Source organism: Abramis brama, assembly GCF_963993115.1.
Source record: "Abramis brama genome assembly, chromosome: 5".
NCBI classification, from domain to species: Eukaryota; Metazoa; Chordata; class Actinopteri; order Cypriniformes; family Leuciscidae; genus Abramis; species Abramis brama.
This window is the reverse complement of record NC_139967.1, coordinates 15,052,319-15,069,752: the sequence shown is the minus strand read 5'-3', so window position 1 is coordinate 15,069,752 and position 17,434 is coordinate 15,052,319. Positions and strand designations below refer to the sequence as shown.

The window sequence follows — 17,434 nt, the reverse complement described above, 5'->3', positions numbered from 1 at the left end:
ATCATGGTTTTCACAAAAATATTAAGCAACACAACTGTTTTCAACATTGATAATAATAAGCAATGTGCCTTGAGCAAAGAATCAGCAAATCAGAGAGCAAATCAGCCCATCAGAATGATTTCTGAAGGATCATGTGACACCGTAGACTGGAATAACGGCTGCTGAAATTTCAGCTTTACCATCACAGGAATAATTGCATTTTATATTTTATATATATATATATATATAAAACAGTTATTTTACTTGGTAATAATATTTCACAATATTACAGTATTTTTAATTAAATACTTTCAAAAAAAATTTTGTACGGTGGTGTATATGTGACACAAAAAAAATCAGAAATGTCTGGCAGTTACCTATCTGAGAATCCTGGCTTGGTTTTATGTGTAATCTCATACATCATGATATCCATCTCTATCTTTCTCTCTTTTCTCTTACACACAGGAATAAGGAATCTCTTCTTACGACTCGCAGACTTTCAGGAGATAGTGACTCTTCTACAACCTCTTCTAAAGGTGGAGGAGGAAGCACAGGAGGAAGCCGCTTCTCTCTGGGTACACGGCATGCTCATGGAGATGAGGTGGTGCTGCTGGTGAACCGTAAGGAGGGCAAACATGCTATTGAGCGTCCTGGAGCAGGAGCACAGATTTCAGCCCTGAGAGCCCCTCAGACCCGTGCCCGTAGTGCTTCCAGAGAGCGCCCAGCACCGCAGTCCACCTCAATCCTTAAACCTAGTCCACCACAGGGCCCGGCAGAGGTACATCGAACACCCCGCACAGAAAGAGGCAGATCACTAGGGCCCGAAGGTCCACGGAGGCTCCAAGCTCCACGCTCCCTCAGTCAGGGCAAGACACCTAGAGGCCGATTGGGTGAAGTCAGTCCCGGATCATCACCTCGCCGCAGTAACCCTCAGCTGCTTTCCATAGATCGGAGAGAGGAACTGAGACCCAAGCATATGCCCGCAGCATCCTCAAGAATAAGTGGAAGTATGTCCAGAAGACAAACATCCTCCTCTGCCTCAAACTCACCCGTTAAAGGCTGCGCCAACGGAAGTCCTGCGAAAAAGGGGATGGTAACACCACGTCCCCCTGCCCCTCGGTCTCCTTCCTCTGGGAGCCGGAAGTTGCTTCCCCCGGTCACACAGCCAGGGCGGCGCTCTCCACATTCTTCTCCACGATCAAATCCTCTCCACCCTCCACGTTCCCCTCGATCAGCTCACAATGCACGACCCACAGGGAGAGACCAAAGAAGTAGGGCAAATCCCTACAACCAGCTGCAGGAGAGCCAGGAGGACAAGAGTATGTTTGGTTTACACCTGCTGCCAAGTCTGGACCCTCAAAGGGAGCAAGATCTGTATCGTAGCTTTGAGGCAGAGTTCCTAGCCAACACGCAACAAGTCAAGGCTGGGCAGGGTAAAGAGTCCACTGGAAGGGAAATGAGGTCACTACAGCTCCCTGTCTCCCATCAAGGTTTAGGGGTGCTCCCAACCACAGGTGACACTAACGTTACAGACTCTGCTTACTCTTCGTCTAACTCTTCAACATCTTCTCTTAATGTCGGAGGTAAGGTGGGAGTTCTGCCTGATTTGCGAGAGTCTAAACGGACTAATCATCGTGCCTGTGCACTCGAGGACCCACCCGTCCTTCTCCATAACCAGATTCATGGAGGCCTCCCCAATGGAGGATTCCTGGAGGGAGGGCGATGGGGTAGTAAAGGTGGTCTCCGTAAGCTCCCTGCCATCTCCAGCTCCACAGAGGAAGGAGAGGCCTCAAATCCAGGCCTATCCAGATCAGTGTGCCTCCCCCAAGACATCAATGGAAGCCTCCCTTTGACTGAGGTGCCAATGGAGAGCCAGCAGGACCTGGTGGAATGGGTTGGGGTGGAGGGAAACATGCCACAAAGTGAACATCACCAAGATCTACCATATGACAATGCTGTCCAGACTCTTTCTGAGTCATTTCCCTCCCCTCCACCACCTCTAGATGACTGTTCCTACCAGGACTCCTCCAGTGAAAGCTCCTCCATGTGCTTGAGCATGAGTGAGCCTCCATCTGAAGGCTCCTGCACTTCTCCTCTACCACTGGCCAATGGGGATGCGGATGGCACAGTTGTCCTCCGTGCCAAGAAGGGTCAAAAGAAGACAGAGAGGGTGCCATCCATCTACAAGCTCAAGCTGCGGCCAAGGATAAGACCTCGCACTGACAACAGACCTGAGAACAGCCCGTCACGCATCCCTACACCTTTACAATACAGAAATCATTGTCAGCAGTCTCCTGCCAACTCGTCTCCCCTCCAGACCCCACCACAGTCCCCACGTTTAAACACTAACCAACCCTCACACAAAGCTCTGCACCAGGCCTTTGCGGACCTCATCCAACCCCAGCAGCGATCCCCGGCTATGGGCTCTAGAGAGTGTGCCTACTCTTCAGAGTCCAGCCTAGACAATGAGGCCTGGATGTAGTGAATGATGACAATGTACGCAAGCCTTGGTCTGTGTTCCTTTGCTCAGCATATACAGCTTTACAGTCAGAGTAGAGAGAGGAGTGGCAAAAAAAAGCACATTTGTAAGATGGAGACATCTGACTGGTGTACAACATGTAGCAGGAATCCTTACTGTCAATTCACTGGAGATATACATTTGTCCTAAAGGGGCTAAGTAGTACATTACCAATGCCATTCTTGACGTCTTGGACAAACATATCCTGTTCTGAAGTAATTCAGAGAGCTACATGCACCATCTGAGATATGTTTGATTTGGTTCATTGAGTCATCTTTTTTCCTCCTTCGAGTTTTCTGTTTGGGAAAGAAAATTAGTACATTTCCCTTTATGGGATCTCTAGGTTTTAATGCTAATTTGTTCCATAAGGACTAATTTTAGCTGGTTTAGTTCAGTTTTCATTTGTTAGGATTGGAACAAAGTATAAACATTTTAATCAGGGAATTGTAATATACAGTGTACTGTATACTGGAGAATAAGAGCTGTATAACCCGTAGAGCAAATAAGATGATGATAGAATCATTTTAGGGTAATTTTGTGTGCAAGGCAAGCACCTAAATGATGCTTTGAACATACTTCCATGTGGAATCCAAATTGGAAATACAATTAAATGACTGTATTGTTTTAGCCCAGGCTAAATAGAATGGAACATCAATTTGTTTCATCATTTTGAGGATCTCTCAGAAACGTTTACGAGAGGACGCTATCTACTTAACATCACCTTGGCAGACAAGCAAATGTTGTATTTGTGTATTATCTTTGTACATACTGATATGGTTAATGTAAAGGTTTATATGTAATATATGTTCATTTGCTGAAATGTGGGGTAGTGTGATGTAAATATAATTATTAATTGAATTTAATACTAATGTATAAAACATGCTGTTTATTTCAGTATTTTAATTCTGCCTTAGCTATGCAATGTTGCTATTGAATGTTGCCTTGACAAATTTCCTTGCCTTAAAGTAAGTATGAGAAGTTGTGTTTGTGAAGTAGAGATGAAGGGATGTTGTGTGTATGTATCTGGGTGGAAATATCGGTGTGTGAGGTAGAGAATGTGTGTTGGATCCTGTGTTTTGGCCCATTGTTAACTGTGACAATCACACATGTGAGGGTAATGGTAACAACAAGATCCTGCTTTATCAGCATTCTTCTGTTTGAAGTCTTGGTTTAAATTAAAGTAATTGCTTGATTTGTTATCTACAAGTGAGAAATGAAGGACACTTAATGAAGATAGTGCCATATTAAATATCAATATTTAAAACATCAAAACATGGAAATCACTACAAACTAGAAAATGGAAATAATTTTTATTGTGGCCCTTTTATTGTGAAAGCTATATGGAGTCCAAAGCTGTTTATGAAGTAGTGATATTTTCCACTGTAATCATCATTAGACACTACATTTCTTTTAAAGTTCTGTGGCGCCACCACGTGGTGGAATGCTTTGACTGTTAAGTCAGATGTGGACAGAATGAATATTCTGTCATCATTTCTTCACCCTCAAGTTGTTCCAAAACTATATGAATTTCTTTCTTCTGCTGAACACAAAAGAAGATGTTTTAAAGAATGTTGGTAACCAAACAGTTGATGGACCCCATTGACATCTACAGTATTTTTTTCCTATACTGTGAAAGTCAGTGGGGCCTGTCAACTGTTTGGTTACTCGTATTCTTAAAAATATCTTCTGTCATACGAGTTTGGAACAACTTGAGGGTAAGTATAGTAGCAGAATTTTCATTTTTGGGTGAATGATCCCTTTAAATGAGTCCAGTCAAATGAATTACAACACACACATATTGCTTTGGCATTGGATTGTTTATTTATATTAAATGAGTAGGTTATTAGGCCTTGGTGATTTGGTTGGGGGTGAACTGTATTATCATAAAGGGACGATGTTGTATGTTTCTGAATGAATGGAAGAATTGTTTATTTTTGGTATGTTCTCTTTTGGAGGCTTTATACTGCAGTGCGTTTATGAGCTCAAGTGTTTGATTGAGAGATTATCTGATGTTTGTTGTTACAATTAATCAAAAATTGGTCAGGAAAAGTGAGGGAGCTGTTAATGGGAATGGATTTCAGTGTTCCATGTTTTGCCTAAAGGACTGCAACCATATTACTGTTAGCATGGCCATTGACACTCCACAAAAATCCGCAATATACAATACAGCACTGCACATTGCTTCTATGTTTATTGGCATTTAAATGTCTGCTGTGACACTTTAGGACTTTGTTCAAATTAATGTCATACCTAAGTACAAATAAGGACAGTAGAGCTTTCTGCGGTCTTTCAGATTACATTAATGGTTGCTGTGCCTAATTCTCATTTTAGTCACATATACACACTACACATCCAGTTATCTTTACAATATCTAACCATTAACTGTCATACATTTGTACAGTAAACTGATTTTGAACTCCAATCGTATTTATTCTGTTTTTCTTTCCAAGAAAAAAAAATGACAGAAAGATGTTTCTTTTCTGTGATTTACATTTGTTACGCGTTTCTAATCACATATAGACATTTTTAAAATAATTTATTGCATGGATGGGTTCTGTTTTTCTTTATTCATTATTGACATCAGAACTAAAAAGGCATGTAGATTCACATATTTTATTTACTTGAGCAGAACCATCTGATTTGCATTACACAAATATGATGTGATTTACAAAATGCATGTTGAATCTACAGTATGTCATGCTCTGGTTTCAATAAATGAAAAGGCTGTTGGATGATTTGAAATTTGAATGTCTATGGATTTACTCTTAAATTGCATTTTTTTTGGCTGATTGTTTTTCTTTAATGATGACAATGAAATGTAAGGTCTTGACATTGTGGAATTTGTCTGTGTTGAATAGCAATATTGCAAGACCAACATTCCACTGTTCCTTGAAAACCGATTGCTGTTAATTTAATTCTTGTAATAAAAATGTTTTGGATGAAATTACTTGTATTGTGCTTGTCTTCCATTTATATATATATATATATACATACATATATAATTTACTTTACTAAGATCATTTAGAGAACATTCAATATTTTGAACAAGAGAACAGGTTTGAATGACATTCAAGATAAAATACATTTGTTAAACTTTGAAATAAAAAACATTGGTAACTCAGATTTTATGTTACGATATTGTTATGTGAAGAAAATATTACAGAATAACCTCCAGCAAATTTTGCACCCTCTATTATATTGCCTATGGAATATCAGGTGTAATATATTACCTCACACAACTATATCATAACAAAATCCGAGTCGTATAGTAAGTGAATTAAACCTGTAAATCATTTGAGATTTTACTGTAATTTTACTGCAATCGGCAAAGAGTGTAACATGAGAAAACTCTTCTCCATGAAGGCGGAAGACGGAAGTGTGAATCATATGACAAAACATGTAAGGTGGGAGGGAAGGAAGAAGGCCGACTTGCACACACTCACTTCACTTCGGTAAGGAGCATTTCTCGGTTTTACCAAGGTACGGCGACTCGTTTCCACTTATCTATGGATTTGTGCGCTGCTTGGTTCGTTCAGTAATACAGCACGCTAGATTAAAGGCTTACTGTGCGCTCTCATAAGCCCTGATTATATAAGGTCATGAAGCTTCAGCTCGCGAGCCGTTAGCATTTAGCTAGCTCATCCATCGACTCTCTACATCTCCGCGAGCAGGTTCATTCATCCGCCAAAAATGGAGTGGGCAAGTCAGCTATGTGTGAGTGACGGCCTATTTCGCTCTAAGGATTAGAAGAAATACCCGTTGATAGATTTGGGTTTAAATGAGTTTGAGAATGTCGCATTCGGGACGTAATAAATGGGGTTTTCTGTTAGCTCTGTGGCTTTACCTACACTGAAGCGGTTGAGATTAGTGTGTCTGTCACCTGCTGCAGTCACCGCTGTGCCACGTACTTTTAACCAGTTGTGATGTTACGATTGTTGGTAATAATCATTTACGACCAGGCCCTGCATCACGTTAACAGTCGTTTAGTAGTGTATGGCAGCTCTTTGACAGTTGACAGCTACTTTATCTGTATAGCTGGGAGTGGGACTCCGCCTCACAGGTTGACGAGATAGATTATTATTTTCGTTTAAATGTGAACCTGCTGGAATGGCTGTAGATTAGCAAGTAAATGAACGTTAAATTATAGAAAATGGCTATTGTTCCTTTTCTTGTTTACGCGGCGGTATCAATTTTTGAGTCCAACTAATACTGGTTAACTTAGTTGGTTTAGTTTTACCAAACTAGATTTTTGCTTATTTCTCAACAAAATTTGTAGTTAATTCATGTGCTCTTCGTACGATTTTAAAAGCTTTCAGAAATTAGTTTAAAAATAACTCTTTTCTATTTGAATATTTTAAAATGTAATTTATTCCTTTCATGGCAAACCTGAATTTCCAGCATCATCAGGCCAGTCTTCAGTGTCACATGATCCTTTAGAAATCATTTTGATATGCGGATTTGGTGCTCAAGAAACATTTGTTCTTGGATTAATGGAAAGTTCAAAAGAACAGTATTTATTTGCAACAGGAATACTTTGTAACATTATACTGTTTTTAGATCTTTTGCAGCATTAACTTATACTCTAAATGTCTTTACTGTCACTTTTGATACATTTATTGTGTCCTTGCTTATTATTTTATTATTAATCAATTACTGATTTTTTTTTAAACTCTGGATAACATGGTAATTGTTTCTAAGGGCTGTAATGAAATTGTGTTGATTTTGTATGTTTTTGTAATGAAATACCACAGCAGCCCTTGAACAATGACTTATGCATGTCGAGAGTCAGTGGACTGTAATCTTGCCTTTACTAACTTATTCTGTCTGAGTACTGTCTTCAAAGGCCTTAGACTGGTGTGAACATTAACAGATAAGTCCTGTGTTTGCATGTAAATGGTCAGCAGGGTTACACGAGTCATTCAGGCACACAGATCATAATTCTACAACCTCTTTATTGTAGCAGTCTGAAAAAGTTATTGGGGAGGAAGAATGTCTGTAAACGCAACAGATTCATGGCTGTTTTTGTCCTCTTATGCTTATCCTGAGCTTCACTCGATTTCATTTTTGAAGTTGATTTTAATTGAAGTATAAAATATGAGGTTAAAGGTACTTTTTTTTCTTTTTTTTTTTTAATGTTGCCAATATTGCACTCATGTTGGACTGACAAGTAGTGGGATGAATGTGGAACCATTTTTTTAGTAACCCGTGTCTCTGTAGAAATGCACTGTTTGCATTCAGACATGTTTAATTAATTACGCAATTGAAAGTGTCCAATAACGGGCAGCTAACAAGTTTAACAAGCTGTAAATTGTTTTTTTTAAGAGAATGTTAGTTTTATTCAGCAATGATGTGTCAGTAAAGACTTTTACATTGTTACAAAAAATATCACTGTTTCCACAAAAAATATTAAACAGCTCAACTGGTTTAACCTTGATAATAATAAGAAATGTTGCTTGAACACCAAATCAGCACATTATTTCTGATGGATCATGTGATTTGACACTTGAGTAATGGAGTAAAATGTAGAAAAGTTACTTTAGTTTTATTAATAATAATGTTTCACAATATTTACTGTTTTTACTGCATTTGCAGCCTTTGTGAGCATTAGAGATCTCTTTCAAAAACATTTTAAAAAATCTTACCGACCCCAACTCTTTTGAACAGTAGTGTACACAAATAAAAAACCTTGTCATCACGCCAGCTGAATCAGATGAAATACTGTTGTATCCTAATGTTTCTCTTCCTATTAAAAGACCTTTCAGGTGATGGCAAGAGTCTAATGTGCAATAACAGGAAATGGGAAACTCTTCCCAGCACTTTTAGAGACTGTGAGAAGGCAATCACTGTGCACAGAGAGTAGCCTATAATTTGCTGACTGAAAGAGAACAAGAAGCTTTAACAATGTGTTTTTCCCCACTCCACAATCTCTAAGAAACATCAGCGAAGGTATCAGCAGGACAGGGACTCGACTTCCTCTTATTCCCCTGCGCTTGCACTTTTTCACTACCCTACCTCCCTTTATTCTCTTCCTCATTTTTCTTGCGGGCTGCTTATGAATCTTTCTTTCTCTTCTGCTGCAGGAGAACCGAGGCTTGGGATCCAAGATGACAGACTCCAAATATTTCACCACTACCAAGAAAGGTCTGGTGTTTTCCGATTTGCTTTAAAGAAAGCTGTTTAGTATATCACATTAAGTCAGTGAGATTAAGTCATGTAATGTGTGTCTGTTGTGGCCAATGCAGATCATCAACTGCACTGCACAATTAAACATTTAAATCCTGATAAATAGCACAACATTTAGCACTTTGTTACATATTCCTGCTTTTTAAAATTTATTCTGCAGAACATGGTATACTAGCGGGAACTAATATTGCGTAATATTGTGCTGCAGTCTAAATCAGATTTAGAGTCTCTGGCTTTATTTGGATCACTTGCAAGCACATGATTGTGCCAGAAGTATTTTTAACTGCAAATAGAGCCGCACTCATGTAACTTGGTCAAAGCCAAGATAAACAGTGAACACCGAATTATGATTGAATCATTGTCTTCTCTTTTGTTGCATAATGAAAAAAAGTAATAAATGTTTGTGGTCTTGTGTGTCTGACCCTTCAGGCGAGATCTTTGAGCTGAAGGCAGAGCTCAACAGTGATAAGAAAGAGAAGAAGAAGGAGGCCGTGAAGAAGGTCATTGCGTCTATGACAGTGGGAAAAGATGTCAGGTAAGACAAGCTGTTTTTCACAGTGAAGTATAAATGTCTGACTCTTTTACAAGATGTTTTATATGCTATATCATCCATCATCCTGTGTTTATTTTGGAACAGAATGGAGTTTATGGAGTTTTGACCTTGATATTTTTTTTCCTAGTGCTCTGTTTCCTGATGTTGTGAACTGCATGCAGACGGATAATCTGGAGCTGAAAAAGCTGGTTTATCTGTATTTGATGAATTATGCCAAGAGCCAACCAGACATGGCCATTATGGCAGTCAACACCTTTGTAAAGGTAAGGTTCAGACATCAGTCAAATGGCAAATAGTTTTATTCTATTCTTTTACAATTTGCACAGGCTATAGATCTTATGCGCCAGAGAAACAAGGGCGCAGCCATCTTTAGAATATTGTCTTTTAACTGCAGTCACTCTGTATATTTCTATGGCATTGCTGTCCAGGAGTAATTAGCTTTTGAAGTGGATTAACTTAAAGGTATAGTGGAGGATTTTCTTTTTCCCGGTGGATCATCAAGACTATTGGTCCTCCTAGTTGTCAATCATTCTGGTGATATGTTTACGTAAGGCCGTCATACGTGCTCGTCCTTAGGTAGTTTTCGCTTTCTGCTTTTCTGCTTTCACATGTGTGGTGAGCTACGGTTTCAGCCATTCATTGAAGCTCGCCGTTCTCACCGGGTTTTTTCAAAATGTCTGAGGGTCGCAAGAGAAAAAGTGTCTACGAATTGTGTGACAAGAATAGAAAGGCCTCTGAAGAAAGAAACAAGACCAGAGTGTTTTTGGGAGAATATTTCACATGCTGGCGTGCGCTAAAAGCACAGGTTGGGCTTCCCACTGATGCCTCAGTCGCAAAGTTACTACTCGACGGGTAAAGTTTGGCATGCTATTTGGAGAAATCCATTTAAAATCACTGCTAGTAAAAGTTAATGTAAGCTATGATTAGCGATGCTAGCCCTGGCACAAGTCACGCACCACGCAGACACAGTAAACATCTCAATTTGTCTAAAGTAGCCTTATGACCAAATGGTAAAAGGTATCACGCTGAAATGTTCTAAAACCTTGTGTGTTTATTTTTGATAATTCCAATGTGTTCACCATAGTATTTATTACATAAATGCAACAAGCTACTTCTCCATTGCAGATCATGTCTTGAGTGCAAATCTTCTTTTGGAAAGTAGGCTTGTATGAGCCATGCCGACAGCAACTTGTAAACAGAGCCTGCAGCACGAGGAGAACTAGGCTTGTGCATGCTCTCTCGTGCACACGTTTAATAGGCGTTCCCTCTCGGAGCAGGTAGAGTGTTGCGCATGTGCATTTTTTCAAAAAGTGGAGAGGGCGGTTCTTTTCTAAAATTCGGGAAAATCCTCCACTATACCTTTAATGTAAAGTTAACGAAAGTTATCATGAGGATTGTAATGTTTAAAGCAGATGTCTTAACAAATGTCAGTAGACCGGGAAGATTTTAAAACGAGACGTTCATTCATAAATACTCAAGATCGCTATGAAAATACAGACCGGAAGTCAAAAAACAACGAGCGCAGCGCTGAAAAGGGGCGGGGCTATATAAGGTCTATAGATATAGATTACTACTTATTCCTTTATTTTCAAATGCAGAAAACTTAAATGTGTGCATTAGGGGTGTCTCAATATACCGGTATTGGCGATAACCGTAATATTTAAAATGAACACAGCGCGCTGCTGCTACTTCTACGTAAAAACATGTCATTGGATATGAGAGACAAGACACTACCCGCAAGAAATTTAGCCACCAACCTATTCACCCACCTCCGCCTCCGTTTTCTTGCAGATTTGGCCATTCATACTCAACGCCAGAGAGCGCCCTCACGCAGAAAGTCCACAAGTGAGACTCGTTGGAGTAATAAAACTTACGACGTTCCAGGCAGAGGTCGCGTTACACTTTTGCATTGTCTGTCATTTTGACGGACAGGGTCGTAAAACTTTCGTCATAATCTACTATTACCCATCATTTTAATTTTCATATTTTAATGATAATAAGACATTTAACAGCTTCTGTTTTCATTACATTTTCCTTTTTATTCACAAACTAACAGGACAAGCATATAGGCTATGCATTTATTTATATTATGAAAAGAAAGTTGAACAAAGACACTTCTCAGTTTTCATCTTGAGTAGTTGTCGAGATCATCCCTTCTGCTATATTACATTACAGAACGAAATAAACATGAATGAACATCAGAAAATATGTTGAAAGATACAGTATAACTTACTGAAATCCGTATCATGTCTCATGTAATCACTCAATCGGTGTTGCAAACAATGTCACGTAACATTATACCTCAGAAAAACCATTTGTTTGACCATAAACTTGATAGTCAGCAAGAAAAATAAGTCTAGAGAGGAGCATTTTGCCAAATATATGCACCATATTACATAATCATGTTTTTTTTTTACTGTTCTTTAATGTTTAATGAATGTTAACTTAGAATGAATCCGTAAAGTTTTTATGACAGCCACCATTTAAAACAAACAAACTAGAAACTTATGTAAGTATATTTCTGTCAATGACGGAATTTTTCGGTTAATGCGACCTCTGGTTCCATGAAATCCCTAAATATGGACAAAGACATTCAGCTATTGCTGCAGCTGAATAAAATGCAGATAGAGACGTTTTGATTGATTAAACATGCAGAGAATTAACACACCATTGTTACAGTATATGGTTTATCTGTGCTCAAGACATCTCATGTATTTTCATAAGGACAATGTATATTTTTAATGCAGTGCCAATTGACTGAATGATAAAATGATAACATTTTTATCATTGTATAGAATACTTAAAAAATAAAATGATTTCTGCCTTATACTGTGATAAGAAGCCACATCAGAGAAGGAAGTTATTTCAAACGGGTTGCCATTAAATGTAATTGTTACTTTGTATGCAATGGTGTTCTTCAAAAAAAGAAAAGATAGAAGAAGAGTAAAGATTCATTTGACTGATAGCATTATTACTATTTTTTTCAAGATATCGCAATATATCGTTATCGTGAATTCTTTTGGCCACGATAATCATGTAGTGAATCTGAATATCGTGACAGCCGTAGTGTGCATTATAAAATGCACTCTAATGTTCAGACAGATGAAACCCACATTCCTGACAGCAAAGTGCTTTAAAGGCACGCCATAAGCCCGGCAACAGCAGAGAAACTTTCGTCTCTCTACTTAGTCAGTCTTTATAGGAGGGTGTAGTGTGCTCCATCAGCACTGAGTTTTTGCTGGCTTCACACACACCTGAGAATGGAAAGAGAGACACATTACTAAAGCAACTAACTAGACTGAAGATTAAAGCAAGAAGAGCAAGTAAGCCATATCACATCAAATTAGAAAACAGAAGAAAAAAGTTTCCAGCTCTTTGAGAATCTGTTCTGTATTATGCATCTGTGTTTTTATTTATCTAGCTTTCAACATCATTAAAACTTTCACAGAAACAGAGTGTTTTTAAACTGCCATAATATTTGATATTACTGTTTTTACCGTAATTTGATCAAATAAAGCTGCCTTGGTAAGAGACATTTTTCAAAAAACATTTTGAACTGTAGTGTGTATCCGACAATGTCTATGTTTTAGTTGTAATGTGTGTTGGTTATATGTTGTCTTCTGCAGGACTGTGAGGACCCAAACCCTTTGATCCGTGCGCTGGCTGTGCGCACCATGGGCTGCATCCGAGTGGACAAGATCACAGAGTACCTGTGTGAACCTCTGAGGAAGTGTCTGAAAGATGAAGACCCCTACGTGAGGAAGACTGCTGCAGTTTGTGTTGCCAAGCTCCATGACATTAACGCCCAGCTGGTAGAAGACCAGGGCTTCCTGGACACCCTAAAAGACCTGATCTCTGACTCAAACCCCATGGTGAGGCACAACTTTAGTATTTCAAATCTAAATGCTGGTTAGATACTGGCAATATTCTTAAGAATACTCTCTGAACTAAGGTAAATAATATGTATGAGTTTCTTTCTTCTGTTGAACACAAAAGAAGATATTTTGAATAATGTCAGTAATCAAATAGTTGAAGGTAGCCATTGACTTCCATAGTAGGAAAAAATATATAATGGAAGTCAGTGGCTACTGTCAACTGTCTGGTTACCAACATTTTTAAAACATCATCTTTTGTGTTCAACAGAAGAAAGAAACTCATACAGGTTTGGAACAATCGGAGAGTTAGTAAATGATGACCATTTTTATTTTTGGGTGAACTATCCCTTTAACTTCCGTTGCGGATGCGCTCTTCCCATAACAGTAACACTGAAACACAAAGAATTCACGACATTCTATTACAATAGTGTTCTCATTATAATGTTATGTATATGGCAGATTGTCCCTGCACATCACATAGTGATTCTAGGCATCACTGCACGCTTTCAAATCCATAGTTCCCTTTATTTCCCCAGTCTGGATGGCATGCTGTCCTAACTCTAACCAATCAGACCTCAGGTACCCCCCAAAATGCCGCAATAACCCATAAGATAAAAAAGAAATATATTTTTTAAAGTCACGGCGATCATTGTTTTCATGATCGATTGTCGCTGTCACATCACAGTACTCCTGCACAACCCTGCATGCCAGTGTCATTTAGCTCTCTCTTAGTCTCCATGGTGTGTAATTACATGCTTTTGTTGTGCAAAACTTGAGACCGTGCACACACACTACCACTGTATTGAGTTTAATGCCTTTGTTTTGTTTTTTCCTCCATTAGGTGGTAGCAAATGCAGTTGCGGCTCTGTCCGAGATAGCAGAATCTCATCCTAACAGCAACCTTCTGGACCTGAACCCTCAGACCATTAATAAGCTCCTGACAGCCCTTAATGAATGCACTGAATGGGGTCAGATCTTCATCCTCGACTGCCTGGCCAACTACACACCCCGTGACGACCGCGAGTCACAGAGGTCAGAGGCCAATGTTATTTCATCACTCCTGTGTGATGGACTCTAAATGGTTTCTCTAATGAAGTCTACATAATACATAGACACTAGGTTCTCTAATAAAGCTGATCCAGTGTAGTTCTTGGCATTGATTGCCCAATCTAAATCCGAATCTAATTGACTCAGAATTGATTCGGTTAGGGATTTTAAAAATCTAAATTGGATTGTTCAAATATAGATTGTAATTAATTGGAAATCATTATTTTTACCAGCCTTATTTCAGGCAACCGAAACTACCCATGTATTTGCCCTTAAAGATTTGATTTTAGTCTGCCTTGTTGAAGCATGTTTCTCACTGTCCTCCCACAGTATCTGCGAGCGTGTAACTCCACGGTTGTCCCACGCTAACTCTGCCGTGGTGCTGTCTGCCGTGAAGGTTCTGATGAAGTTCATGGAGATGCTTCCTAAAGATCTAGACTATTACGGCACTCTGCTAAAGAAACTTGCTCCTCCCTTGGTCACGCTCCTCTCAGCTGAACCTGAACTGCAGTATGTTGCCCTGAGGAACATCAACCTCATCGTACAGAAACGGTAGGTGCAAAGCTGAGGAAAATACATTTGTTTATACAAAGTGATGAAGGCTTGGGGATTTAAAAAGTTAAATGCACACAAAAAAAAATCTTATATTTTTTTTATTTTTTTTATTTTATTTTTTTTATGTGTTTCTGCCAGCCCTGAAATTCTAAAGCATGAGATGAAGGTATTCTTTGTGAAATATAATGATCCGATCTATGTCAAGCTGGAGAAGCTGGATATCATGATCCGCCTTGCGTCTCAGGCTAACATTGCTCAGGTGAATAAAACGCACACTCACACCCCTACCTTTATTTGAAACATGATCTCTGCCTGATCCTTTATGTTCATACATTTTTATATTACACTACCCAAATACAGTGGAGTCCAAACATCTGAGATTACTAGTGTAAATACTTTAAATTTTTTAATACAATTTTTATTATCAACATAACAATTTGACTGAAAATTGACCTGACAAATCAACATGAATGTCAGAAAGCAGAATGTCTTAGTATTTGGTTTGTCCCTGTTTTGCTTTAATGACAGCTGTACTGCAACTGCATGAAATAAGTTTTGATTTTTTTTTCCTGAAAATTTTGAAATTGTAGCATTCCATGGACTTTAAAAGGCATATTTTTGATCTGCCCAATTTTCGATGTCATGAGACTGATTTTTATCAGAACAAACTTGTTTTTTAAGATGGACCATTATAGTTTTTATCAAGTACAATTAAAGAACCTTTAATAGAGTAAACTTGTGTAGTATTTTTTTGTTTCAAATTTTAATTTTATTAAATGTTTGTATTTATTGAATGTAGAATCTGTATGTGCCATGAAATAGCCTGTGAAGCTGAAATGGCAAACTTTTTTCAATCCTATTTGTCAATATCACTCACTTTTGAAGCGCACTGTGTCTCATCAACATTTGAAATGTGCTTCTGAGAGTCTGCTAAATGTATGTGTGTTTGTGTTGTGTAGGTGCTGGCTGAGCTGAAGGAATATGCCACTGAAGTGGACGTAGACTTTGTGCGTAAAGCTGTACGAGCCATTGGCCGCTGCGCTATTAAAGTAGAGGTGAGCTGGCCTAACCCTGAATAAGATAACATTATTAACTAAATTAACACTGGCAATCTGTTAACACTGGCAATCATGTTCATTTTAATTTTAAAGTGCACCGCTCCTGATGAAAGGATTCAACCTGATGTGAAACAAAAGCCAACTGCTTAATTGGTTCATTTCTGGGTGATCCCATTTATGCAAATCAGCTGATCTGTCTTTCGGTCTCTCCTGTCTTCATTACAGCAATCAGCAGAGCGTTGTGTCAGCACGCTGCTTGACCTCATTCAGACCAAGGTCAATTATGTGGTGCAGGAAGCTATTGTGGTCATCAAGGACATCTTCCGCAAGTACCCCAACAAGTAGGTTTCTCAATTTCCCCTGACCCTGACCCTTTTGCCAATGAAGCTGTTTCTCAAAACTGCATCCTATTTCTGTTTGGCTAAGGTTCGTTATTCAGATGTTAGAGGTCCATTGTCCTGGCACAGCCTCTGTTCAGCCCTGCCTTTTATTCTCAAATGTGTTGAAGAAACATTTAATAAAGATTCACTGAACCCAGCCTCCCCCCCACTATGTCATTTGCTCTTTTTTGCAGCTTCATTGTGGCTTTCTTCTTTATTGTGCTGTTAGGTACGAGAGCGTGATTGCCACCCTGTGTGAGAACCTCGACTCTCTGGATGAGCCTGAGGCCCGGGCTGCCATGATCTGGATTGTGGGAGAGTATGCAGAGAGGATTGACAATGCCGATGAGCTGCTGGAGAGCTTCCTGGAAGGCTTCCATGATGAGAGCACACAGGTGAAGTGCCTTTCAAATCACTTTATTACATTTATTCATCGCTTATGAAATAAGTAACGGCGTTTTTTTCTGTTGTATTAAAGGGATAGTTCACCTGAAAATGAAAATTCTGTCATTAATTACTCACTCTCAGGTCATTCCGAACCAGTAAGAGTTTTGTTCATCTTCGGAACACAAATGAAGATATTTGTGATGAAATTTGAGAGCTTTCTGTCCCTCCATGGACAGCTACGCAACTACCAATTTGACGCTTCAAAAAGTTCATAAAGAGATTGTAAAACTAATTAGTTCAAAACTTAATAGTCCAAATTTTCTGATGATGCTCGATCGCTTTATATGATGAACATATTTAATTTAGGCTTTTATTACCATATAAACATTGCTCAGCGAACATAAACAGAAACTCATCTGAACCTGCTTGACGTGCGAGAACACGAGTGTAACACACGAGAATGAACCTCATTTACTCTCGCACGTCAAGCTAACATGCTTGAGCTTTCGTTTACCACAACTGATTTGCGAGTTGATGAATGTTTATATGTGAATGAAAGCCTAAACCGCTCATGGATTAGTTTTACAATCTCTTAATGAACTTTTTGAATTGTCTAAGTGTCAGTTGCATAGTTGTCAACGGAGGGACAGAAAGCTCTCAGATTTCATTAAAAATCTTAATTTGTGTTCTGAAGATGAACTAAAGTCTTACGGGTTTGGAACGACACGAGGGCGAGTAATTAATGAACGAATTTTATTTTTTGAATGAACTATCCCTTTAAGCAGTCTTGTGTTATGTAAGCATTGCATTAAGATTCCTCTATGAGCATAAAGAAAATCTCACAGGAATAGGGAGACTTTTTGCTGTGGTATGAAAATTGGTGTTTAGAATTTCTGAAA

The 17,434-nt window shown here is 38.8% G+C and overlaps 2 protein-coding genes across 8 annotated transcripts in view; both read left to right on the top strand.

The window, feature by feature from the left end:
* The window catches only part of gas2l1 (growth arrest-specific 2 like 1), a 32,401-nt gene extending 26,957 nt beyond the window's left edge, over positions 1–5,444 (top strand). Inside the window, exon 5 of the mRNA XM_084114973.1 lies at positions 445–5,444. Within this exon, the coding sequence (XP_083971099.1) occupies positions 445–2,461 (2,017 nt within the window). The 3' untranslated portion in view covers positions 2,462–5,444. The remainder of the gene's footprint in view (positions 1–444) is intronic.
* A 419-nt stretch (positions 5,445–5,863) lies between these two features.
* The window catches only part of ap1b1 (adaptor related protein complex 1 subunit beta 1), a 36,584-nt gene continuing 25,013 nt past the window's right edge, over positions 5,864–17,434 (top strand). For 3 of the 7 annotated variants that reach the window (XM_084115012.1, XM_084115011.1, XM_084115007.1), the window contains exons 1-11: positions 5,884–5,949; positions 8,578–8,638; positions 9,110–9,215; positions 9,361–9,496; positions 12,860–13,105; positions 13,950–14,140; positions 14,486–14,707; positions 14,849–14,969; positions 15,670–15,765; positions 15,994–16,109; positions 16,378–16,543. In XM_084115012.1, coding sequence (XP_083971138.1) covers positions 8,602–8,638; positions 9,110–9,215; positions 9,361–9,496; positions 12,860–13,105; positions 13,950–14,140; positions 14,486–14,707; positions 14,849–14,969; positions 15,670–15,765; positions 15,994–16,109; positions 16,378–16,543 — 1,437 coding nt within the window. In that variant the 5' untranslated portion in view covers positions 5,884–5,949; positions 8,578–8,601. Of the gene's footprint in view, positions 6,212–8,577; positions 8,639–9,109; positions 9,216–9,360; positions 9,497–12,859; positions 13,106–13,949; positions 14,141–14,485; positions 14,708–14,848; positions 14,970–15,669; positions 15,766–15,993; positions 16,110–16,377; positions 16,544–17,434 lie in introns of all 7 variants that reach the window. The other 4 variants (XM_084115010.1, XM_084115008.1, XM_084115006.1 and 1 more) reach the window with 4 other exon arrangements.